The sequence below is a fragment of the Trichoderma harzianum genome (genome assembly GCF_003025095.1).
Source record: "Trichoderma harzianum CBS 226.95 unplaced genomic scaffold M431scaffold_4, whole genome shotgun sequence".
NCBI classification, from domain to species: domain Eukaryota; kingdom Fungi; phylum Ascomycota; class Sordariomycetes; order Hypocreales; family Hypocreaceae; genus Trichoderma; species Trichoderma harzianum.
In genome coordinates this window covers 1256392-1281768 of record NW_020209252.1, presented here as the reverse complement: position 1 = coordinate 1281768, position 25377 = coordinate 1256392, and the positions used below count along the sequence as shown (strand labels likewise).

Genomic DNA, 25377 nt, shown 5'->3' with positions numbered 1-25377 from the left:
GAAAATAAAACTCCTCACCCCATTGAACCATGCACCCCCAATAACCACCCAACCTTGTGTCCCAGTCAAAAAAGACGTGAGTCTTCCCCCCAGCCTTCCCTAGGTTTTCGTCGCTTATGATCAAGGGCGTATTATTTGTCGTAGTCACCATTCCATGAAGGGACATCTCGCGTGTATGTATCGTCTCCGTTATTCTCACTTAGCCAACGATGCTGTTCCCTTTCTCTCCCCTCTCCAGTAAAAATATGTATCACTTCATGGGTATCATCGCCAAAGATGTATAGTGGCTCTTCGTGACCTTCCAGGGTCTATGTTCGCGCGCCCCCCTCGCCAATCCACCAAAAATATATATATCCGCTCCGTCTCCCCATTTCTATTTGGCTTTATGTGCCTTACACCACGGGTGATCCAGCACCTGTTCTATGGAATACCGCTGAGCAACGTCTCGGTTCAACATACAGCGGATCAGATCGATGCTGTCCTCGCTGATTATGAAGGGGATACGGAGGTCTCGGTCCATGATCTCGTCAATACTATAGAAAGGGTTCTCCTTGTAGACGATGGTGTATAAGAGGATGCCGAGAGCCCAAACGTCCTGCTCTTTGCCGCCATAAGGCTTCCCGGCTAGGACTTCTGGTGCGGCATAATCTAGAGATGGTTGCGTCAGCAATTAATTCGGGGGATATTAAAGGAAACATCGCCATGGGAAAGAGGAAAGAGGAAGAGAAGAAAAACAACTTACCAATTGTGCCCACAAACACATCAAAGGGGCCGCTCTTGATGTATGCCGCGCTGCCGAAATCGATGAGTTTGATGTTTCCCTCGCCGTCTAGAATCACATTTTCGTCCTTGATGTCACGGTGAACGACCTGGGCTTTTGTGTGCAAGAAGTGGACGGCGTGCGCAACCTGAACAAAAATGCTCCGGCATTCAGACTCTTCCATGTTTGCGCGAAGCTCAATGTAATCGAACAAATCCATGCCAGGGAGGCCGTGTGGAGCCATCTCAATGTAGTAGTTCACATCGTCCTCGAAGAAGCCTTCCATTTCTACAATGTTGGGGTGTCGGAACTCGGGTTTGCGTAGATAGTTCAAGACGTGGATTTCCAAGGGAACAGTTCCGAGTTTCCTGTCCCGGGTCCAGGTATCGACGAGAATACGACGCTTAGTCACATATTTCAACACTACTTTCCTGCCTGTCTTCTTGTGCCTAGCAAGCTTCACTTGGCCGTAAGCTCCTTGGCCCATGTCCTCAAGGATGGTATAATCATCAATGGTGGTTTTGCGCTCGGGCTCATCTTCCCCAGTCTCCTCTGGCTTCGGAGTCTCCTTTGGCGGCTCTGGTTTGGCTTGTCCAGTAAGTTTTGCGGCAGCATCAAGTGCAGCGTCCTTGATCTGCTTGGGGATAGCGGTGGCTATCGCCATGATAGGTTGCTTGACAGGCTCCATCTTGGGTTCATCAGAGTCCGAAGGTATCTCCATGGGGGTATGTGCAGGAGTTTGGCCCGGCGAGGGTTGATGAGGCGGCGTTATAATCGCTGAGTGTTCGGGAGATTCCATATTTAAGTGTAAAGACGATGTGTGTAGGTGTCGTGAATACGTAATCCACAGAGCAAATACTAGCTCTGATTGAGAAACAGAACCTCGCGTGTCGTGTCCTTCAGTCGTGTCCGAGTCACTTTCTTCAATGATGTCGACGTGCTTCTCACTCTCCACAACACGCATCTGTACGTCGATTTTCAATTCGGAACCGTCCCGATGTCTTGCTGGTATGCCCTCGGGTTGTAGGAAGGCGGCGGCAGCGTTAGGACGTTGTTCTTTCAAGGCAAAAAATGCGGCAGCTCTGCGGAATCTGTGTTCTGGGACTACCATGCCATCTAGCAGCTGAAGGCCGTCTTCTTCGGTGAGTGTAGCAAGGATCTTGTCAAAGTCGGGGATGAGAGAATATATAGGCATGCCATCGGGCTTTTCGTATCCAAACAAAGCACCAGAGAAGACAGAGTTTGAGCTACGAATCTTCAATGTTTCCGGTTCCACGACAACGATGCCAGCCATGTGAGGGAAAGTTGAGACGCGCAACTCTAATTTTCCACGAACTTGCTCAATGGCGCATGGAACATTCGACTTGTGGGAGTTGGGACACGTAAAGTACCGCCTTCGGCTTGTCTGTGCAAAGTCGATCTCGCCCTCGTTGGGGTCAATGCCCTGGCGCGGTATCCGTGGAATGAGTTTGGCCACGTCAAACCCTCCTTTTGTTGTTTTGAAGCCCCAAATTGGCTCGGTTGCCCCCGTAACAGACTGGACGATACCTTCTTCATCCAATACTATCTGCGCCACATCTTCATGAATTTCCTCGAGAACCCAGATCAAGCCCACGCGCTTCTCCTTGACCCAGAGACTTGCTGATCCGGTGGCGCCATTACGCTTCTGAATCGGGACTACATCGCCACAGAGCAAAACACCGCGGGAGAGGTTGTTGCGATGGTGGCCGCTGGTACGTGTAGATGGTGGGTTCGGATCTCCGCTGTGAACAGTCTGGGCGCGTCTTGGGGATGCCACTTGGGACGGCGGTGTTCTCGAGTTGGGCTTGTTAAGGAGCTGAGCAGTGATTCCCGATCTGCCACCCAGTAGCGCAGACGCGGCCGAAGCAGCAGGAGTAGTGTGGTCACTATCCTCGTCCAGATCTTGGTCACTCAGCTGCAAAAGCCTCCGTTCCAACCAAGACCTTCTCTCTTCTTGTACAACCTCCAGAATGCCCATTTTCCGAACTTCGGCTTTTGTAACACCAAAAACCAGACAGGCTAGATCGTTGGCCGCTAAAATAGTCCAAGGTGGCTTCGCCTCTGTTGTGAAGATTGCTTGGGCAGCCGGCACCCATCTGTTCGTATGTCCGTGTACCGCAGGGCCTGTAGCAGCAGAGAAACTCTTTAATTGTGCGGCAGGCTGCGTCGTCGATCCCGGAGAAGCCAGCGGCTCTTCATACAGAGGCTCACCAGTAAGAAAAGGCTGTGACATTGTATCCATCAGTTTATCTTGCAAGGCCATACTCAGAGTGTCAGTCATGGTCCGCTTCAAGTTGGTAGGCCTCGAGGTGGGCGGTAGCGCCTTTGAAGCGTCTCCGACACCGCCAGCAGGAGCTCTACTTGAGTCTTTCAGTTTCAAGCCGGCATCATCAGTCGCATCAGCATGGTTGGCAGATATCAGTTCTTTATCGCGAACAGGCACTTCCTTTGAAGCTGTATATGTGACATCGGGTGGCACCAAATCCACGATAGACGCTCTCGGGCTAAACTGCTTCTCAAACACATTCTCAGCAGGTAGGCCAGCCGGGCCGGTCAATGGCGGAACAACGACGGCTGCAGGGTCGGGATTTGGCAAGTTTCCTGCGCCTATCACTTGCGCGCGTGCAAGAAACTCCAGCATGTGCTGCGCGTCGACATCGCCTGTAACCCTAGCCTGGGCGCTGGCAAGGCCGGCTTGGGTCGAAGTCATGGACAGGCCCATGCGGTCCTTCATGAACTCGAGGGAACGTTTCAGGACATTTTGGCGATTGTGCAGAAAATCCTCCGATTGATGTGCGAAGGAGAAGGAGTGCAGAGACTCAGAAGGAAACCGCGACAGGTCTTCGGAGAAGCTGGGAGATGTGGGCGCTCCAGCGAAAGGCGTCGTAGTGTAGCTGCTCAGCATTGCAGTCATGGAGGTAGAGCGGGTGAGGGCAACAACGGAAGGGCTGCGTGAAGATGCATTCGAGCTAGGCAGGGTCGGTGCCCGGGAGGGAGGATGCTGCTGTCGTATACGGCGCAGGCCAGAGAGCCCCAAGCCGTGCTCGTGGTCGGTAATAGGAGATGGTCTGATCGGAGCGCGCGGTCAGCAAACAAAAGCGAGCTACCATGGCACAAGTCTGGTGCGGAACACGCCGCTGCCAAGGGACGAACCTGGTGATTGGGTCGTGGTCCAAGAGGCCGGACGACGAGGCTTCAAAGGACATTCGGTATCGACTGCGGTCGGACGGGTCAGCTGATAGATGCAGGTTTCCCGTGCTGCGGTTCTTGGGCAACGACAGAGGCTGCATGGTTCGGTCGTGTCCTCTGTCATCGTCCCTCGTGTTGCTCTCGGTGCCTGAAAATGGAACGGGCATCAGTCACGGCGTCTTTGTCTACAGATTGGCTTCAATGTCCAAACATACGGTTGTCTTGGGGGCCGCCATGTGTCTGAAGCATACTTGTAGACCTCAGTTCACGCGCCTGTCTAGTGGAGTGATGTTCGACGCAATTTGAAGCAGGGTCCAGGTGGCGAGGAGGAGTCAATCGAGCCTGGTCTCGCGAACAGTCGAATTCAGCTCAACCAGGCTTCAACCGGCGTTCGAGGTTCGGCAGGCCGATTGGATTCCGTAGCTGGCGTCACGGAGAGTCGCTGGATGTCAGTGCTACGCGGATGCCGTGGAAAAGACAAAGGATGCGAATCGGCTGCCGTAAGAGGAGGTTTCGAGTACAGCTCAGACGCCCAAGGCCGGTTTGCCAGTGCTGAAAGACGGGATTTGCTACCACAAGGGAGAGAATTGAGGTCGGTTTGGACAATTTGGCAAATCTGCGGTTGGGCGACTTGCTCGGGGCGAGGGGTTCAGAGGCGCGAGAGGGGTGAAGGCGCTGGAGAGGAGCCACTGCTGCCCACAAATCAAAATATCGACAGTTGGAGTGTCAACGGCATGCCAATGACAGCGGGAGAAATTCTGGCCCAGTACATGTAAAGCCGAAAGAACGCCCTATCGTTAATATCACGGCCACTTTTGTTTTGCCTTTTTACCCCGAGATTGAGTCCTGCTGTAGCTCTACAGTCATTGACGTTGAAATTTTTTCTACAGCGTGCAGGCGGTTCCTCTTAGGCGCAGGACTCCAATTCTTCTAGGTACCTAATGCTAGCTAACTCATCCATGCCCTACGAAAGAATCTTCTTGTCCGCCTGACAGCACAGACATTCCTGCAGCCTCTCTCTCCTGTCGTTCTTTTTCTATGGCTTTTACTAATATGAGCCATTTGAGTACCATTACCATTCCACGCCGTGAAAGCGTGACGCAGATCGCCTGGGATTGCGCAGTGCCAACTCAAATGCGCTTTATTCTGCAAGGAGCAACGCCAGCTGCAGAAAATCGACGGGATTGAGAGACATGATAGGTACGTAATTGGCCGGTTTGCATCAGCTCACCGGAAGAGCATCAACGCCAGCTTCCGAACATCTCCAGCAGCTCAGCTAGAAACCGTTGAACCGCGAATGGCTCAGCATGTGAATATCGCTATCCGTGCTAGTCCGCAACTAAGTTGCTGCTACTGAGGAAGAAACAGCCACACGTTCCTATCCACAGATAAGTATGTGCAGCATAACGAGTACTATTGGTGAACGGCAGTAAGCTCTCTTTTATCCACGGTTGGCGGCAGAATCGAGCGAGAAGAGGAGTAGAATTTCCACATCGGGAAGAGTAATGTTTTCGCATAAGACAATGGCTCTTGATCAGCTGCTACACAAGATCTGGCATGTAGTCTGGCTCCCCAAGTCTAAATCTCCCTAGGTAATTTGTCTAACACTTAAAGGTGGATGAAATACCCCGAGACATTCTCCGTAGTCAGCCGACATGGAGATTTGCCGGGAGCTGGAGATGCTCCGGCCACATGGCCCATTTCCCCAGCTACCAAATCTCAACCATCTGGTCTACTTAGGTACCGGCAATTACTCCGTACGCGTACTATTGATATATTGCAAATTTAGCATGAATTTTCCCCTGCTGCGAAATGTAGCCGTCCTGGTCTTACAATAACAGTATTACACAGGTCGCTGGTAATGATATAGACCACCGACAACGTCTAACAAAACTCGGGGTATGATATTGATACCCTAGAACCGGCCCAAAGAGCCCAACGTCGGGATATTACCGCATTATATGTACGCAGTTATCCCCGGGGTGGTTCTCATTACCCAGTATTATTCATGCCCAATGCATTCCCTCGCACTTCCCATCCCATATGCCATACGTGCCTATGAACCATCCCCGAGTGTTCCCCAATTGGCTGTTATCCGTCCATTAGCATTGGGCAAACAAACCCCTTTAGCACTGAGTACATGTAGTTGCAGTTGCAGTTATCGGGTACCAGCGGGTCTGCGATATTTAAAAGGCATGGCATGTGCTCCCTTATTCTGAATGGCCAAGACAGCGTCGATCGTTGCCTCGAATGCTGCATGCACATTTACTACATACAGTCGATGGAATTTTCCCGTCTCCCATGAATAATACGAGGCGACTACGCCCGTCAAACTGTTTGCGCTACAGCACGCCATATGGAAGGAATCAATCTCTGGTACCTGTTAATGCAATCATGTTCCTGCTAGTCTTCCGCTATTGAGGTGAAGGTTTCTTACGGCCCGAAACCTGCTACCCAATAGTACTTGAGCAGTCTGTACTCCTTTTGCCACCCTACTAAGGTACTAACAGAGGAACCTTGCCTCAAAAGAACTGTGCTCACCCTGATGCCTTAAGGTATGTCCTGTCATGGCAGAAGATGAGCGATATATGAGGCACAAGAGACATCTCCGAATGCAACGTAATCGTCACACGGCAAGGCTGGCCTATCTAGAGCGCCACAAGCTATGGCGCATGCCGGCACTGACCGCAGCATGGCTGGGTGCATGTGCTGTCGAAATCGTTGCAATGGATGCCACGGTACTCCGTACTCTGAACTTGAAATGGCACAAAGATGCTGGTGCAACTCAGGGTCTCCGTATACCTGTACAGTAGTGGGCTTTTAGTGGGGGTTGCCCTGCCGCAGGGTCTCCATGCAGCGCTAGCAGCTAGCGTTGGCGTGGCTCCGTATCTTATCGATATACCCCAGCTTGCTGGGCGCTAGCCGTCTATTCGACGGCAACTCTACGGTACTCGCGAGTAATGTCCAGCATTCAGTCACAACTCGTAAATGGCGTTTTCCGGAACCAGCGCCCACGCCCACAAGCCCCCCGTTGCAGAGGTCAGCCACAGCTTCTCCAGCATCTGACGGGGAGTGGATTTGCTTTACTCGTACGCATTGTTGGCGACCGAGGTGGGGGAGGCCGACCGAAAACGTACTCGTACCCTTGAGCCTTTATTTTTCTTTTCTGACGATGCGTCCGACACGCCACCGGCCACATTAGGTTTTTTACCTTTCCTCCCTCCCCCTTTTTGCCTCTGATCTTTTACTTGTTATCTTTCATCCTCGTTCCTGTGATCAACAGCCCGCTTTGCTTGGGTGGGCATGGGATTCAGATCGTTATTTGCTATCTTGATTGCGATACGGCAAAGCCTGAGCCAGTCTTCTGGTGCGGTCACGCTGACCACCCCGCGGCCACTTTGGTAGCCCGGCTGACCTCTGCTCCAACTTGCCCCGTGCCTCGTCGACGGCATCGAGCATTTTCTGCCGCGAGCCTCGTGTCCAGATACCGAATCGATTCATCGAAAAGGGCGACCCTCCAATAAATCGATAGTCATAAGTGGGATGCGTTGACAGGAGCCTCGACGGCCTTTAAACTCTCCCCAGGCGGACCCAGGCCCCGCATCGCCGCCATTCTTTTTACATCACAGCAAAACTTAAGATTTTCATACGCGTACGAATTAGATCTGCTGGAGATTTACTTTTCCATTCAACAAATACGCCGAAGACAACGCTTGTCGAGACAGCCTTTTTAGCGGGGGAGATATACGTGAGGACAAGGGAAGCCTATATCATCCATCCGACGGGAGTACCCAACCAACAGCCATGGCTGAGGTACTCGATATTACGGCGGACGCTCCGGTGTCCGCTGACGACGGCACTTCTCCCACGCCACCTGATGCGCCCTTGAAGGGTAAGAGTCGCCAGCGAATTCTCCGTGGCATACAGCGCATTTCTTCTTCGCCGTCCCTTCCTGGACTCGGACGATCTCGATCCGTCAGCAACCCCTATAGCATTCGATATGGGTCCATGTCTTGTGTCAGTCTATCTACGGCCGGGGCATCACAGGCGGCCCCTAGTGCTAGATCTGCCACGCCGCAGCTCTCTGCTCTGAATGTGGGAGTCACATCACATCCAGGATCCCAAACCAAGGTCTTCATATTCGAGGAGGAAAATGATGATGTCGAGGAGTTCCCGGCCATTCGCAAGGCCAATCATGGAATTTCCATAACCTCACACGCTATATCCTCCCTACCCTCCGAAGTCAGAGGACGGACCAAGCCCGTGGAAAAGAGAGCTTTCAACTTTTGGGCTGGCATACCCCACGAAGTCCGAATCCACATCTTTTCATATTTCCGACCCAAGGAATTGGTACGGATATCTAGAGTCAGCAAATCCTTCTACGGGTTTTGCTTTGACGGTCAGCTATGGACATCGATTGATGCCTCGGAATTTTACCAGGAAATTCCTGCTGCGTCACTGGCACGCATCATTGCCGCTGCTGGCCCCTTTGTCAAAGACTTGAACTTGAGAGGATGTGTTCAGGTGGAGCACTACAAGCGAACCGAAGTCATTGTCAAGTCGTGCAAGAATCTTATGAATGCGACTCTCGAAGGCTGTCGGAATTTCCAAAAGCACACTCTCCACAATCTTCTAAGGAGCAATGAAAAGCTAGTTCACCTGAATTTGACGGGACTGGCGGCGGTGACAAACACGTCCTGCAAAATCATTGCAGAGTCGTGTCCTCAATTGGAGAGCTTCAATGTTTCATGGTGTCAGAAGGTAGAGGCTCGTGGGATCAAGACAATCATCGACGCATGTACAAAATTAAGGGACCTCCGTGCTGGCGAAGTGAAAGGGTTTGATTGTCTCGCCACGGCAGAGTCAATTTTCAACACAAATCGACTAGAGAGGCTTGTTCTTAGCGGATGCGCCGAGCTCAATGATGAGGCGTTGAAGATTATGATGCAAGGGGTTGATCCTGAAATCGACATCCTCACAGGCCACCCCGTGGTTCCTCCTCGGCGGCTTCGCCACTTAGATCTGAGCCGCTGTATCAGACTAACAAGCGCAGGTGTCAAGGCGATTGGCCATGTGGTGCCAGATCTGGAAGGCTTGCAGCTTTCAGGATGCAAGACATTGACTGATGCTGCGCTTGAGCCTATCCTTGGCTCAACACCGAGGCTCACTCATCTCGAACTGGAAGATCTCGACGAGATAACCAACTCTCTTCTCTCCGAGCATCTTGCCAAGGCGCCTTGCGCTGGCAACTTGGAGCATCTCTCTCTGAGCTACTGCGAAAATATTGGAGACTTGGGAATGCTTCCGGTCATGCAGAAGTGCGTACGGCTGAAGAGTGCCGACCTCGACAATACGAGGATCAGCGATTTAGTTCTCGCCGAAGCCGCCTCGATGGTTATTAAGCGTTCCAAACCAGCCTCAGTAGGCGAGGTCCGTCCCAAAATTACGCTACGTTTGGCAGTATACGATTGCCAAAATGTTACCTGGACAGGCATTCGAGAGATCCTGTTTAGAAATTCCCAGGTTCGACCAGCTACGGGACAGCCTGGCGGAATCACCTACCCAACTGAGGCTATTGGGCTGAAATGCTTCTACGGCTTCCAGATGACGGTCGATGAGCACCAAAAGAGAGTTCTCCGGGGCGACCTTGTCGCTGCCGGTAGGCTGGAGAGGAAGTGGGCAGATTACATGCAGGCAAACGAAGAGGCCGGTGCGGGAGGAGCTGGATATCGGAGGCGCCGACGTCGAGCAAGGCATGCCCAAGCTCTTCATGCGGATGAAGAGGATGGAGGAATTGTTGGCCGCCGCAGAGCAAGGACACTGGGATCTTGCTCTGTAATGTGAACGATGCGGATTAAGACCACATGTTGGTCTGAAAAAATTATGAATGTATGATCATCTCATTCGGCTCATCTACTCTCAAGGTGGAATTTTTTCTTTTTTGTGCAAAAGAAGGGAAGCAGCCCAAAGGCTTTCATCTAGCCTGGTTTCTTCCTTTTTCTTTCTCTTTTGGTTTATTTCGCTGGCTGCATACGGCGGTGGCGTTGTTCGAATGCCACAAGGCACGGGGTGTTGATGTTTCGGGAGTAGAACATACAGGAGATGACAAAGTGGGAAATGGGAGTTGGTTTGGGCAACGTCTCTTTGGATTTTCTTTTTCCCTCTGTTCAACCTTTTTTCCTTTTCAATCTTGCAAACAACCCAACTTACCGGCAGCGGTAGAGATTGGGCGCTCCTCTGAAATGACATGATGTCGGCTTTGGGCAGGACCCCCCCTTTCGACCTATGAGTGCAACAGGATTGCCTGGATGTCAGAGGATCGATCTAGACTGCCAGCACCGTCTATGAATGTCCTGCAAGTTATGATTAGTTTGACGCAAATAGATTGATTCTGCTATGCATGGCTACTTGTCATTGATGCTTTGCCATGTGTCAGTTGCTCTCTGGATGTTCACGCAGGCCCGCGGCGGTCAGCTACACACACACACAAAGAGGGTGCTTATTATGGGATGAGTATGCAGGGGAGAGAAAACTTCGTATTGAGCAGCACGAAGGAGGCTGGATTATGCAGCCCGGGAATGAAAACTCGGTGTGGGCATGTATGTATTAGTGGTGATGATGGAGGGGGCTGGTGTAAGTCTGGCGAGGACGACAAAGCGGCGTCGTATCAGCCCAGCCCGCCCCTACTTTTCTAGGTACATTGACTTGCTAGCATCTCGACAACACAAGGCAAACGTTTCTACACAAGTGGTCCTTTAGAAGCCATTCCATCTTGACTAGTACCAACTCGAAGTGAATAGCATTAGTATTGATGCTAGTCCCTCGCCTCGTGGTGCTAGAGAAACACTTGGATCCAGATCCACGTGGTGTGAGGAATCCTTAAATCCAGGCCTATTTTAGGCCGAGACTCTTCCTTCCGCTGAAGTAGGTTCGCCGCTGTCGAAGTGATGGGAGCAACAAAGGCTTGTCACATTTACCTTGTCTGATGCATTTACTTGCATGTAGCAGCGGGCGAAGGCTGAGCCGGACCCGGGTCGCACTGTGTACCGCGCATGTCTCTTGACAACAGATAACTTGGAATTGGATGTGTGGAGAAAACAATCAGGATCGAACGAACGCTGTTGGTTCGAGAAGTAGATTTGCAAAGTCGAGGCGATTGATGATAACAGACGCCGTCTCTTCTCATTGATGAGGGGGGAACTTTGGCCCGGAGCATCTTGCACCTCGCTTAGGTGCTTGCATTGCTTTGCTGGCCTTTGGGAGAGGATGATGATGTGAGTAGAGTAGCATTAGCATTAGCATTCGCAGTAGCAGGCACAGGACCATGTAGACGCAATGCAAGCATCCCAAGTTACAGAAGGCGATGATTGGTGGCTCGTCCAGATGCAGATGATTTGAGCTTCTCACCGGCGTGGAGACCACCAAACCACCCCCGGCCCTTTGAGGCACGTATAAATGCAGGCCGTGGATGGGTTGCCTGTCTCCAAAAAAACAACAACGGCCAATAGTCACCGAGGGCCCGCACGTGTGTGTGACGACAAACAAAATGCAGATGCAGATGCAGATGTTTCTTTTTTGGTTCGTATTTTTTGCATCTTCTGTTTTTTTTTTTTGGTCTCTGGCCTTTTCCCGGGTACTCGTGCTGTGAAGATATTTTCAGGTGCGGGATAGGCTCGCATTGCATGCCCTGTGAGCAAGCATTCAATTGTGGCTGCACAATCCCTGCGACCGGTGAAGGCAAGCGAGGCGAGTGTTTGCTTTTTTTTTTTTCTTTCCTTTTTTTTTTTTTACTTGCTTTTTGCGAGTTGGGGTTGATCCCACCGACTTTTTGTTCCCTGTTTTTGATTCTTTCTCGTTGATGCAATTGGACTGATTCATGTTATCGGGGCACATGAACGCGAGTTCAAGTACATACATGTACGTCCGTCTCGGTACATGTCTGTATGAGGGACACTGAGCACAAGTCACTGGGCACAGGCCACACGCAGAGATCATCAGTTCCATTGAATTTCTCTGAACCGCCCGGCGCCACACAGTACTATATCTAGTGTATACCTTTAATCTGTTTGAAACTCGATTGCTGAAGAAAGCCAACGGCGTTGAGGCCATTACCTAGCCAGATCCTCAACAGGCTAAGAAATCCTCGCTATAATAGACAGTGGTGTGGCTCGGCTAACTCTACCAGAAACGGCAGTCTAGCCTGCAAGCTGAAGATTGCCTGCTGCTCTACTCCGTAGTAGCTCCGTACCTCATTCGTACCTGTACCTTGTGAGGTGCCAGCCTCGTTGCCCGGCGTGCTGTACTATGGATATTGTTCCGTGCTTCCGCGGAGGATTTGCATTGAGGGCACGTAAGTTGTAGCTTAAGAGGGCGTGTGCGGACCAGACGTGAAGGAGAAAACAAGAGTCGCACACGCATCGTGTGCAAAGGCCTGGTTTTGGGGTGATACAGCGTCATGTAGTCATATTACTGGACGAGCAAGGCAAGGTACGGGATGGGGAATGTGTACATCCCTGATACTAATTTGCTGCCTCCTCTGAAATCAGCCAGTAATAACGCCAGACCTTGATTTCTGACTCTGCCAACGTCAACTGGACATCCATTATGTACCATCCATTCTTTATTCTAGAACAGGCACAACACCCTCCATTGAGGTAGTTTATCCATTCATTGAGTTGCACATTTGATCTTTAATTCAATTCCAATGCCATTCTCAACAACCTCTCCAGCACGCTAATAAGCATTCAATGTAATTGTAACAAGGCTCACTACTACTCAACTTAGCACTACTACTATCCATACTAATCCTGTCCCACCAGCCGCGGCAAACGGGTGCGTTTTTGAGCCCCACGGATCTCAGTCTGGCTGCTGGCAGAAAAATCCCGAGGCCCAGCAAGTGGCAGCTGTGAGTCCAAAGTAACACAATCTCGTCCTGCGCCTCTGTCCGTGCTGTTCTTGTCTATGAAGCGGATTTTCATGGCCTGAGCAACCCCCAGATCCGAGATTAGATTCCGCCTCGGGGTACATCATCTCGCATACAGAACAAAGAGAAAAAAACGGACGCTCGTGCTGTGAACAAAGAAGCAACGCAACATCCTCCTCCTCCTAAACATGCCTCTCGAGACAATATACGTCGTCCGCCATGGGGTAAAGTGTGCCCTCTTCCTTTTTTGCTTTTTTGATCCCCTCACCCCCCTTGCACTGCAGACAATGGCGTCACGAGGCTGAGGGCTCTTGTATTGACCGTTGCTATTGTCAACGCCAGTTCCGGTCTAGTTGGTCCGTCGACCACACCACAGGAGTGTATTCAGCTTCGATCCCATCACCAACAGGAATCGCTGTGGACCCAGCACTCACCGCCCACGGGGTCGATCAGTCCAGGCAACTCGCCCAGCATCTCATGACGATAGACCCCCCCGTGGAGGTTGTGTACTCGAGCCCCTACTACCGCTGTCTGCAGACCATCACCCCCTTTGTCGAGCTCCAGCAGCAAAGGCACGCAGCACACAGGCATGGCGAGAGCACGAGTACCGGCAGTGGCAGTGACAGTGGCCCTCCCTCTGCTGCCGCCACCATGATACGGCCTGAACACGGAATCTGCGAGTGGTTCGGTTCCGCTCCGTTTGAGCATCCCGGCCCAGCCTCATCCTCAGTCCTCAAATCCTTGTTCCCTGCTTTTGATGAGAGCTACGTGTCGGCGCAGTATCCTCCCAAGAGGGGCGAGACGCTGGCCCAGCTGCAGGCCAGGCTTACGGCCACGATGCAGAGTATCATTGATCGCTGCGACGCTGAAGATAGACGAGCCGTTGTGCTGTGCACTCACGCCGCAGTGGTCATCATGTTGGGCCGCATCCTCACGGGCGACTTTCCCGAGACTGTAGATACCGATGACTTCCACGCTTTTACCTGTGGACTGAGTGTCTACCGCCGGAAACTTGGCAATCGGGATCAGGGACGGCGAGGAAAGGGGGAGTTGCCTGACAAAGAGCCCAACCCTAGTGCTGCTGCTGCTGTTGCTGTTGGAGGTTGGTCATGTGAGGCCAACAGTGACTGCAGCTTCTTGGCCGGCGGCGAAGAGCGAGGCTGGTACGTAGAGCAAGTAAAGTTTGTTCACTTGAGAGCTATGCTGATGGCGTAATTGCTGGGTGTTAGGAAGTTCGTAGGGGACGAGGAGTTTCCAGACACAGGCTCCATGTCTCAAGCTACATCCGAGTCTAAGCTGTAACGATGGCTCGGGGATCAACAAGCAGTCAATGCAGTACATAGGTGATATGACGACTTGCAAGCCCAAGTACAAACTAGGGTTTGAGAAAAACAAGGGCTGCCTATTCGCGGACAACCCTTGACGGTTGTGACGTTCACTTTGGCCGGATGATACACGTTTGTCGGTAGAGTATTATTAGATTTCGTCACGGGAATCACACCGCGTGGTAAAGTTGCTCCTAGATAAGAAACGACATGATCATTAGAACGGCCGTGCATGGTGCAACCCGCGAATTCCCTTGTTGATTGCCTCGTTAGGTCGAGCTCACCTGTTAGACTCGAGCCGCTTTTGGACATTGCGGACAAACACAACGCAAGACAGAGCGTGTATGTACCTTTACACTGCGTCCCGAGAGAGAGAGGCCCCCCACGGAAGCCCTTCGGATCGTAGCCCTACCAGGTCGGAAAGATGCTCCTCGCAGTCCATTCCGAGAAAGGACCGTCTGCTGGTCCTTGCACTGCAGTTTTTGACGGGCTCTGCTTGTCTCTCTATATGGGCATCTACGATCTGATACTGTACTCTGTACTCGGGCACCCGGGCAATGGTTCCGTTCAGGCGCTGGGACACCGCAGTATGAGGCACAGGCCGTGCTGCAATTTTGAAGAACCCGGCAAGTGGATGGACCATGTCTCAATGGATAGCTATCCTTCAATTTACGGAGTAAGTGGCCAAAAGTGCCTTTCCCCACCACGGCTTGGAGCAGGGAGAATCACGAAGCAACGCCACAAAATGATTTCCGACAACAACTTGGGCTAATGAAAGGGCATTTGTCGTGGAGAGGATCCAACACGAGATACAACATCGTGATTGGTCTCTTTTGCTTTCTTTTCTTTTTTTACTGAATCTGCCTAACATCTAGTCTAAGGTTTGCTTAGCACTTCCCCCCCGCCCCGATTTGCAGCCAAGGAGATTTAAGCTCCTGATGGCGATGGGCATCTTGGTTGTGGAGCTCTAATGTAACGCATGTAAGGGCCATTCAGAGACACGCATCGCAGAGTCTTGTCCCCTTGCGTTGTGAATAAGTAGTTTCACAGTCATATTTAAAATGTTTCACGGTATGGACGGCTCGAGAAAAACGTGGCGTCCTGGCTTGTCGATCCCCCGGTGCAATGGTGTTTTCCTGACTCTGCTATTTTGACTGAGAACTGGTTTTCGGCAACCATTGCCCGTGCTCCCGTCTATGGAAGTCGGGACCAGATGACTTTCATCTGAGATTCATGCACCAGTGACTACGGAGTACGTGATTATGGAGATTGGGTGCAGACTATGCCAGGGAAGCATACGCCGTCTCTTCTGTCAAGGATATACTGTCTTCAAGGGCACCTCAATGGAGAAAGTCACACGGACATTGATGACAACTGCTGCCAAGGATGGCCACTCTTTTAAAAAAAAAAAAAAAAAAAAAGAAAACGAAATATTGAATATGAGATTTGACAGAAATTTTGCCCTCATGAAGAGACGGCTCATGCAAGGTACCCCGAGTTAACGATCTATAGACTGGTCCCTGTAAGCGTACTTTTGGTGGCTGAGATCTGTTTCTGTGCCGTCTGTTGACGCTTTCTTTTCTTTTTCTTTATTTAGCCAAGAATTATTGCTCCCTGCCGTGCCTCAAAACTTACCTGTCGTTTTTTCTTTCTTTTAGCTGAATTTATTAACTCCTAATCAGGGAGGAAAACGCCACGCCGCTCTTTATTTATTCATTATTGGATAGGTAAAAGATAGACGAAGCTCCGCCCTATTATACGGTACACACGGCAAGACACGAATTATACATACCTAGTAGTGAGGTGGTTGTTAAGAACATACTGTAGAGCCTATAATAGTGCAAGTAACGGACAATGAAGAGTTGTTCGGACTAAAGCCATGTCTCGCTTTGGAGAATCAACTAATGCATGAGTTCGGATAAGAAAATGCCGGCAACAATTAAACGGAAGAGGAAGCTCAACATGGATGTGTTTGCTTCACACCTTGGCAGAGGGGAACCTGGATAGACGGGCTGGCATGCGCTTACATGAGTTGAGTTACGACAGTATGCCGTAGCTTACGAGTACTTCCAGTAAGGCATCAAGTCGGCATCGTGTTACTCGCCGCAGCGCACAACGTCCAAGGTACACACACCTGTTTTGTGCGACACGCTGGCTATGAACTATTAGATTAGGACCTGCCTCTATAGCGTGTAAGCAGTGCTACCCTAAAAGCGGCGGGCGGAGTTGGAGTTGATTGACGTGGAATCAATACATTTGATGTAAATGTACGGGTACTTCTGCTATGCTGTCGTGGTGGTGGTGATGGTGCTATTTCGTCCATTCAGATCCCGCCATTTACAACAGAGGCGTGTCTTTGAAAAGAGAAAACAAAAAGAGAAAACAAGCGGCCAAGTCGAGCCTAGCTGCAAAATGCCGGACTGCGTTCGACGGATGAGTTGCGCGTTGCATTGGGCGCATGTACTCGTTGTGACTACTGTACTCGTTCGTTCGTAACGCATGCAATGCGCTATGCACCAGGCCAGACGTGCATATCATGCTGATGTGATGTGACAGAGCCCACGTCCTCGGAACCACACCAAATCCCTCGAGGTGCAGCAGGGCGGCGCTTTTGGCTCTTGCGGCACCGCATCCCGATAGGCTGCAGAGGGGCGATTGCAGCTTCACCGGTGAGGAGCTACAGACAGGCTTGTTGAGACATGGCGGCAAGCCGGAAGCAAAACCGGCTCTCCGGAGATCTGCTGCTGCTCCCTTTCGGCCTCCTTTGCCCTTCCGTCTTCTTTGTGGTTGTGCGGCCGCAGACACCGCCTGGTAGCCGCCTGGACTAAGCCGGAGCAGAGAGAGGGATGTTCTTACTAATGCATCAAATCCATGCACATCTTGAGGAGGAGTTGCTCCCTTGCTGGTCTGTATCGTACAGTGTCGTATCGACAATCCTGTAGTGATGATATGCTGACAGGGTATGTTTGGTTTTGGTGTCTTGCCTTGGCCTGGGGGATAAGGCGAGCTGAAAGCTTATCGACGCATTACTCGGCCGGGGCAGATGCAAGTACACAATACGCAGCTCCTGGTGCTCTGAACCAATGCATCACAGGTTTCGGGTACTGACCAACTGCGCAATCACGATGGTACGGCCTGCTATGGAGCTGATCGCTGCTGGCATTTTCGCAGACGGTACGGTACGGTACAAGTACGGTAGCATCAACTCCATCACTGATCCGCTGCAGCTGCCCACTCGGTCAATGCAAGAACAGGGGCGCCGCTGCCAATCAGCTGCCAATCAAATGCTGGCGATGGCTTACGAGGATTCGATAAATGGTGGTGCCCGCATCGGGTCTAGCGCGGACCGGGGACTGATTGGCCTCTATCCGTTCCCTTGCGCCAAATGGCTCTAACACAACCTCCTCTCGACAAGGGAAAGGCAACGACAAAGGCCGACAAAAAGAAACATGCTCTACATGCGTGCGCCACACTCATTTTTCTCGTGTAATTTTTTTTTCCCTTTTTTCCTTCCTCCCCTAGTCGTTTTACTCGTGTCTAGTGCCAAGCACTGTCCCCTTCATGGTCTGTGGAAGCGGCGTTGTCTGACCATGTCACCACTCTTGTCCACAGCAGCTGGCACTAATGCTGCTTAAAACGCCATTGCAACATCTCGGCCCAACGCAGCCGGTGATGATTATGATGCTGTTGACAATGAGAAAGTGCTACTAACGCTGATGAATGCTATCACGCCGCAAATCTTGAATGAGAGGGGCGAGGGCGTGGAGAGCGTGGATCAAGGGCCGCTGGTAATGAATTATGGGCTGTGGATGATGGCTCGACCCTTTTCGTGAGCAAGTGCTTCGCGGAGAACTGCCAAGTTCATCCGGCACTGCACGGCGGGCTCAGCCGCGAGGCAAGGAGGTCTGTTCTTCGCTGCTTTGGACTTTGGGGCCTCTCCGTAGCTGCCGTCTCTGGGAGCCTGCCCTGCATCTGCTTCATTGCTCTCAGACACGCAGCAATTCGCCGTCGCATCGCCTGCAGAAACAGAAAAAAGAAAAGAAAAAAAGGGAACCGACTATACGCTAATATGCGTAGGTAAAACGGCCTAGACTTGATGTGGCATCTCCCGCTCAGCTGCTACCAGTTTACCTCTGACTTGGCCGTGACCTGCCACCCCGGCTTCTGGCAGCCGGTCAGTTCTCAGATCTTGTTCGGTCTCCTCTTTACCGGCCGGGTGAGCCACGTCCAACCTGGGCTCGATTCCCTTGCTCCCGTGCTTTCAATCACCCAAGACCAAGACCAAGACCTTTATGCAGAGCCGCCCGGCATGGAAGCCCGATGATACCAGCTGGCACGCCTCGCCTCCCCCACGAGATTTGGACATCTGTTGCCCAATTGGACTTGAGAACAAAAACGGTCTCGAATGCTGCTTATCCTCTCCGTGAGCTGGTCGCCACCATCTAGACTGGTCTCTGAACTGCAATTCCATGCAGGCGGCTGCACCCGCGCATGTCTTGTCTCCATCTCATCACAGGATTCAGCTTGGTCTGGGCTGTCGTGTTGTTGTGTTTCTGGATAGAACCAGTATCCATCAAATTTCCAACCTCTCGGGTTCAGCCCCTGTGGAGGGTGAGCTTGACAATACATACTTGCACAAAGCATGTAAGCCGTGAGCAAAGCCCGGTCCCCGGCACTGTGTGCGTATGTGAACATGCCCAAAGCCATGCCGTTGGTCCAACGCAGAAGATTGCTGTCAATCTTGGTGCAAATCCCCCAGACTGGCGGCAGGCCCCCCGGCATCTGAATGCAGCCTCCCTGGACGAGATGATGATGATGGCCATACAACCCGTGCGGCTACGTCCACAGAGGATGGAGTGCGAGGGATATCTATACTACTACTGCACATTCAATGCGGGTGGCGCCTCGTGGCGAGGATCCGTCTTCGCACCGCTTGCTGCTAATTTTGATGGTTGCAAACGTGCCAATATCAACCAACACAGCTGTGGATATGCTAACCAACGTGGTGCTATTGGGAGATCTCTTCAATGCCACCGGATCCCTTTCTGGTTCCCTAACAATATCCACAATCTGTCCATGCGTCTTGACAGGTTCTTTGCTTTGGGCAAGAAAATAAAATAAACACGCCATCTTTGATACATAGTCAAGTGAGTGGCTTACATGCCTCAGACGATGGGACACGTGTCGGCCGCAACACCTGTTCTTGACGGAGGATAGTGGGAATTTTGTGTTGGTGATTGTCGTCTCGGATCGGTTTGACCATCGGCCAGTATCTTGTGTACAGATTCTCTCCCCCCTCCCCCCTCTCTATCTATTGTCATCACCCATGGTTCACCACCCCCAGCTCAGCCCTTCGGCACTAGCCTCGTCTTAGGCGCGCATTGGCTCATGTTCGCCACGCCGGATCTGTCTTAATCAGTGAATACTCCCCGAGTTTCTCTTGACCTTGCAAAAGCGGCTCGCCCTGCAGAGCACAGGCGGAGACAAAACGCCTCTGATGGACACCCCGGCTGGTGCCAATTTTGGTCCCCTGTCTTCTCAGACAGAACAGCCGCAAGGTACCGTTTTTCATCGATTCTACGGTGATCCACTTGAACACCCTGGGGCACACATTGGCTGTTGGGTCTTGTCTTGCTGTGCAGGGTTGACTGGGCGAGGGCGGACACAGACCCTCCCCTCCCAGAATCAAGACTGGGAGTGAATTGTACCGCCCTCTCTGGGGCCTATCACGGTCAATCTATCTATTGCCATGGCAGAAGCAAAGCGGTGCATTAGTAGGTCATGGCTGAGACCTGATCCCACAGGGTCTCGACACTCTACGACAAAGTGCAGCAAAGTACAAGAAGACCGTGCTCCTCGTGTTCACTCTCACTCAAGTGTTATCCTCAAACCTATCCACTCCTTCCCTTCTCACGCAAGTCTTGTTCGTCTACCCTTTTGTCACAGTCCATATCCCTCGCTACTGCGACCATCTGCCTATTGTGCTCTCCCTCTCGTTTAGCCTGGGCCATTGTGTCTTAACTGCAACTTTTATCGATTCAACCATTGTCTTCGAGACAGCTCAACTGTGCAGGAGACTCGTCTATTGTTGCTATTGTCTTATACGCCTTACACGAGAGGTGAACTCGGGTCGCTGTAGAACATGTTCACCGTGCAAGAGGTTCAAGAACTTCGGAGTTCTTCTCCAACCAGACTCAACATGCTTGGTATCGCCAGCATGATGCATAGAGAGGCATTTCTCCCTAGAAAGCAGTCTATCGACCATCTATCTTCGATTCCAAGATCTCTACTCCACCCTCAAACCCCTCCTGACTCAACCTCAGGCAGTCCAATTGTCAAACCTGAGGGTATGTGCTTCTTGGCAACCAGATTCCCAGCCCTTTTCAGTCTAAAGCTACCAGCGTAATCGACTCGGGACAGCTAACATTATTCCAACAGGGTCGTTCTCAGCTGCTTCAAGTATCTCCCGAGAGTGCTCTCCGATCCCTCGTTTGACTCGCCTCAACTCATATGCCAACCCTTCTCCCATCAAATTGCCTAGTCTCGAGGAATTTGACCAAGGTGTTGACGCCATCGCACGGTCGAATGGATCAACACGGTCTTGGACTCTCCCCTCACCTCTTCCTAGCCTGCGTCGCGGTTCCATACTCCCTCAGCCACTGCCGTCAATGTTGGCCTTTTCAATCCATGAGCCCAGCTACCCAAACTATGCCATTAGCAGCGATTTCTGCCCTTCAAGGATGGACGGCTACCCCAGCCCACCTCCAGACAGCGAGGGGAGGCACATCAACCAAAAGTACACTACAGAAGAGGGAGATTTCATCATCTACGCCTGGCACGACAGGAAACTTAAATGGCAGCGTATCAAGCAAGACTTTGCGAGCATGTTTGGCCGAACACCAGAGAGGACTGTTCAAGGCCTTCAGGCTTGGTACTACCGTATGAACCAGCGTATCCCACTTTGGGACGATGATGGCTGGCTCATCTTTGACAACGATGACGACATGGAGCCCAAACACATCAGCATCAAGTGCCGCGAGAGAGATACACAGGACCGGCCGATGGAGCCCTTGGGGCTTGCTCAGCGGTACCCTGAGCGAGCCATCCACTACTCCTGGGTGGACAACGAAACAAAACGCAAGTGCCGCGACTGGGGTAAGTTTGATTCACATTGATGTAACCCCAAGTGGTTCTAAAGCTAACTCTTTCTCCCTTGTAGCTTCCAAACGAGCCTTGCAGTTCCGTGAACGCAGAGAGCGTCGAAAGAGAAAAGAGCAAAGACGCCTAAAAATCTAAGCTTCAACCACAAGACATTTTTAGAAGAAAAAAAGAAGTAAAGAATCACGTTAGAGTGTGGGGGGAGAGTCAGCATTTCTCTCCATCTCGAAAGTCTCTCTCAACACAACAGTATGGCCGTGTACTAATACTCTTCTCCCTCGCGGAGATGCCACCATTCACACACTTATTTTTTTTTTGTCGGCCACAAACACTTTTCTTATGACAAGACTCATAAAACGGCTTTTTCTTTCTCGGGTCCAACTGTACATGCTACAATATGGGCATGGTTCAAAGCATCAAGCATAGGAGGACAGCGTTCATTTGCATCCAAGGGTTTGCTTTGTTTTTTGTTTTTCTCTCTCTGCTTTTTACAAAAATGTTTTTCTCTTATTCTCCCATGTACTAGTATCTATAGTTGCTCTTACGGTTTTGTTATTTTCTGATGGCTGGCTAGAGAAGCCTCCCCGTCTATTCCTGCATATATTTAGGGCCTTAATGAGGAGGAAACATGATGGTAACGCCGGGCGGTATGGGAAAAAAGGGTTGGGTAATAGACTAGCTATGGGACCGGGGGGTTTAGTGTGTAAAAAAAGACGGTCAACATATTTCGCGTCGTATATTAGGATGACAATTTACTTGGTATTGCTACTACGACTACTTCAAGGTCTTCCATAGGTTGTGATTTACTGCTCCTACTCCTCCAGACCATTTTTAACACCCTCCCTCTAGGGACCCCTTTCGGGTTGCCCTGCATTGGTTTCGCTATCCCTTGCGTGTCACAGCATCTGGGCGACCGGCATCCGAAAATCATGGCCCAGCTTTGAGCGCGTCAGAATCGAACATGTATGTACCCTTCTCCCATTGACAGAGGCAGTGGGCATGTGACCCGACGGAATCTCATCCCCCCCGCCGGTTTCTCTTCTTTGGCCTTTCCTCGTGCCAGCCGTGGAGGGGTAAACCCAAGGAAAGCAAGCAAGCAAGCAAACTTGACGGACCCAGGCAGACATACAACACGTGGGAAGCCCAAACGGTATGTTTGCCACTCTGAGAGTCAACAATTTGCAAAAAGAGAGCCTCCACAGTTGGGAAGCCGATTTTCGGAGCAACGTGTTTTGCTCAACAACATGCTCAGCGGTGACAAGATGAAGAAAGGCATGTGTGTAATTATTTTAACAGTAAACAGAGGGCCAAAGCGCTGTGTACTTTCTGGCCTCGTTTTCCCACCTCATTTTCCTCCCACGTAAATGGGGGGAGGAGGCCCGAGCCAGCGGGCTCAAAAAGACGTGAGTGAGGAACAACGAGAGCGGTGAGCGCCATGTCGAAAAAGAGACCAGGGGTGCAGGAATGCGTCGCCCAACACATACATACATACACATATAGGTGTTACATGTACAACAAACGTCAATTGGGCGAGTGTGTGTGTCTGCGTATGTGCTGCGCGCGCCATGTTGCATCATGTTCTGCAAGAGAGAGAACAAGTAGCCCAGCCACGTGGGGGAAGAGGGGGGCAGAGGGTCAAGGCCCAGAGATCAAAACGGTCTCCGTTACACGGCGAGGTGTTGTGATGTTTGAGGGAGGGGAGGGAGGGGGTGACGATGCCGGACAGCACTTGATAGATGAACAGGCGGCGAGATCGGGGGAGGGGGGCGGATGGTGTGCGTTAATCTGCCGTGCATGACAACTAACAGACGGACAAAGAGCAAGGCGGTCTTATCGCGCGTCTCGAAATGCCGCGTTGCGTTGCATGAATTCCCGGATGCGGTCCATTCTTGCGTCATCGTCGTCGTCGTCCTGGCCTTCCATGACAATCTCATCGCTGTCGTATTCGTTGTCATCAAACTCCTCCTCGTCTGAGGCGTTGGCATTGCGGTACATGTAAGCGTGACGATCAAACTCGTCTTCGGTGTCAACCTCGTCCTCTGGATAGTCTGCCGTATAGTAGTTTTCCGCTATGCACAAAAATAGGTGAGGCTTTGTCTTGCTTGGATCAGCGTCTTGCATGGTGGGTGAACTTACCATTTTCGTCCTCATCATCCTCGGCATACTCGTCATCTTCATCTTGAGGCGACCCGTAAAACAGCTGGCTCTCCTCTTCTCCATTCAGGACCAAGATACCAATATCAGACGGCACGACGTTGAGACCCATGGAGTGAGCCGGAATGCGGACGTACTCCTCAATGATCCAGTCCTCATCGTCCCCTTCCTCCTCGCTTGCGTCTGCCATTGGTGTATCTCCCGACTCCTCAACAGGAGGAGTTGCTGCCGCGGCAATCTCAGGGTGGCGCTCTTGATATCTCTTTTCAGGAGCTTTAGGTCTGAATCTCGGCTTCTCGGCTTGCTTCCTTTCCACCTCCATGGCGTGTAAGCTTGCACCAATCTCGTTTAATACCCATTGGTTCATATCCGCAGTGATTTTGTCCATATCATCGGCATTACGGTTGGCCAGCGACTGTGGGAGAGGCGCACGAGCCGGGGGTTCCTGCGAAGGGTCGCGTCTCCTTGCAACGCCGGGCTTCTTCAGATGTTTCTGCTCGATGGGCTCGTCAGATGTTGTCACCATCTCTTGCGGGTGGTCTTGGGCTATAATGGCGTGGGCATCTTTTATGACGAGGCTCTGGCGTGAAGACCTTGGTATGATCTTCCTACGTCCGGTACGCTCGATAAATATCGTTGGTCCATAAGATGCATACTTCGAGCTTCCTGGACGGGCCGATCCTTGGTTGGCGGATGCCTGGGCCAGCATCGCTCGTGATACATGGAACTTGCGCTGTTCTGAGAGCTGCCCATCTGCAGATCGCCTCGTAGCTCCCCGTATGTCGCCCATAGAACCCGAGCTATGGTCATCGTTGTGTGTCTTGGACGGAGATGTTACAGCTTCCGGCTGCGAGACATGAATCACCGGTCTTCCATCGCCACGGCTGACGGCTGGGCCCGACGGTGCTGCCGTTGATTCTCGTCGCTGGTATACCCAATTCGCCTCACTGCGATGGCGCTTAGCCCCTTCATCGAGCTCTACATGGTGTTAGAGGAACGCTGGTGCTGAGAGCCGTCATCAGACAAACTGACGGAGAAAAGTAACGGGAGACTCGTCGTCCCGCTTGCGCTTGACGCGGATGAGCTGCGGGGGAATCGACATGGTTGCGGTCTTGTCAAATGGAATAGACGCTGATGGTGGAAGAAGCCGCGCAAGCGCCAGCAGAAGCGCAGCTGTTGTTGTGGTGAGGATAACAAAAATGCCAATGGGTTTGAATAATTTTTGAGGTTACTCGCAGCTAGTACGAGTACGGGCTAAGAGGTGCCAGAGTCCATACACGGGCAGGTACCCGGGGGGCGTTGCATGACAAATGACGTCGCGTCTCGTTACACGGCGGCTCAGCGCCCTGACTAAACAGAAACAGCATTTTCGTCTGGTTTCAATTGTTTTTGTAGGTACAGTCGAGTATGAGCCAATAATAGGAGGTATTGGTGTTTTAGAAACATGAAACATTGAATTTTGATATCCAATCCCAAGATGTAAAAGTAGTACCTAAAGTGTTATTGTTGCTCAGGTACAAAGAATCCAAGGTGCCACACACTGCCTGACACCGAACCTTGTTTCGAGGTGCCATTAACATTGAACCATCAACCATTAACCGTCAAGCTAATATACAGTAGCGGTATCTGTAGTAATCCCTAGCACTAGCACCCTGCTAGGTACCTACCGCAACTGTCTCGGACCAGCTTCTCCGCACAAGATACCCAGTGGAAGATGTAATGTGATTGGCTCGACCCCAGGCCCATGATCTCACGGCCTAGCCCCGTCCTGGCCAGTACAGAAACGAGCAAGTACAGTACGGTAGAGTACCGTGGAGCTTGTCCAAGGAACCTCGATCCTTGGCTCT

The 25377-nt window shown here is 51.5% G+C and overlaps 6 protein-coding genes across 6 annotated transcripts; 4 read left to right on the top strand and 2 right to left on the bottom strand.

Moving 5' to 3' along the window:
• Positions 1-269: 269 nt before the first annotated feature.
• Positions 270-4317, bottom strand: M431DRAFT_383662 (hypothetical protein). The gene is made up of 4 exons (XM_024914731.1): positions 4186-4317; positions 3935-4118; positions 743-3849; positions 270-648 (listed from the first exon to the last, which is right to left on the bottom strand). The coding sequence occupies exons 1-4, from the start codon at positions 4217-4219 to the stop codon at positions 374-376; spliced, it is 3600 nt and encodes a 1199-aa protein (XP_024776323.1). The 5' UTR covers positions 4220-4317; the 3' UTR covers positions 270-373.
• A 3457-nt stretch (positions 4318-7774) lies between these two features.
• Positions 7775-9814, top strand: M431DRAFT_81218 (hypothetical protein; the record flags this gene model as incomplete). Its single annotated transcript, XM_024923015.1, has 1 exon — positions 7775-9814. The coding sequence occupies one exon, from the start codon at positions 7775-7777 to the stop codon at positions 9812-9814; it is 2040 nt and encodes a 679-aa protein (XP_024776322.1).
• A 2460-nt stretch (positions 9815-12274) lies between these two features.
• Positions 12275-14533, top strand: M431DRAFT_529459 (hypothetical protein; the record flags this gene model as incomplete). The annotated part of the gene is made up of 7 exons (XM_024920763.1): positions 12275-12320; positions 12432-12457; positions 12700-12719; positions 12755-12875; positions 13012-13122; positions 13236-14056; positions 14123-14533. 7 exons carry the CDS (start codon positions 12275-12277, stop codon positions 14193-14195), a joined length of 1218 nt encoding a protein of 405 aa, XP_024776321.1. The 3' UTR covers positions 14196-14533.
• A 3691-nt stretch (positions 14534-18224) lies between these two features.
• On the top strand, positions 18225-19471 carry M431DRAFT_383562 (hypothetical protein). Its single transcript, XM_024914730.1, has one exon. It carries the CDS (start codon positions 18710-18712, stop codon positions 19337-19339), a length of 630 nt encoding a protein of 209 aa, XP_024776320.1. The 5' UTR covers positions 18225-18709; the 3' UTR covers positions 19340-19471.
• An 889-nt stretch (positions 19472-20360) lies between these two features.
• M431DRAFT_3781 (hypothetical protein) lies at positions 20361-21514 on the top strand (the record flags this gene model as incomplete). Its single annotated transcript, XM_024914687.1, has 3 exons — positions 20361-20565; positions 20657-21373; positions 21438-21514. 3 exons carry the CDS (start codon positions 20361-20363, stop codon positions 21512-21514), a joined length of 999 nt encoding a protein of 332 aa, XP_024776319.1.
• A 1692-nt stretch (positions 21515-23206) lies between these two features.
• M431DRAFT_493114 (hypothetical protein) lies at positions 23207-24632 on the bottom strand (the record flags this gene model as incomplete). Its single annotated transcript, XM_024917076.1, has 3 exons — positions 23207-23445; positions 23513-24508; positions 24563-24632. The coding sequence occupies 3 exons, from the start codon at positions 24630-24632 to the stop codon at positions 23207-23209; spliced, it is 1305 nt and encodes a 434-aa protein (XP_024776318.1).
• Between the last annotated feature and the right edge of the window lie 745 nt (positions 24633-25377).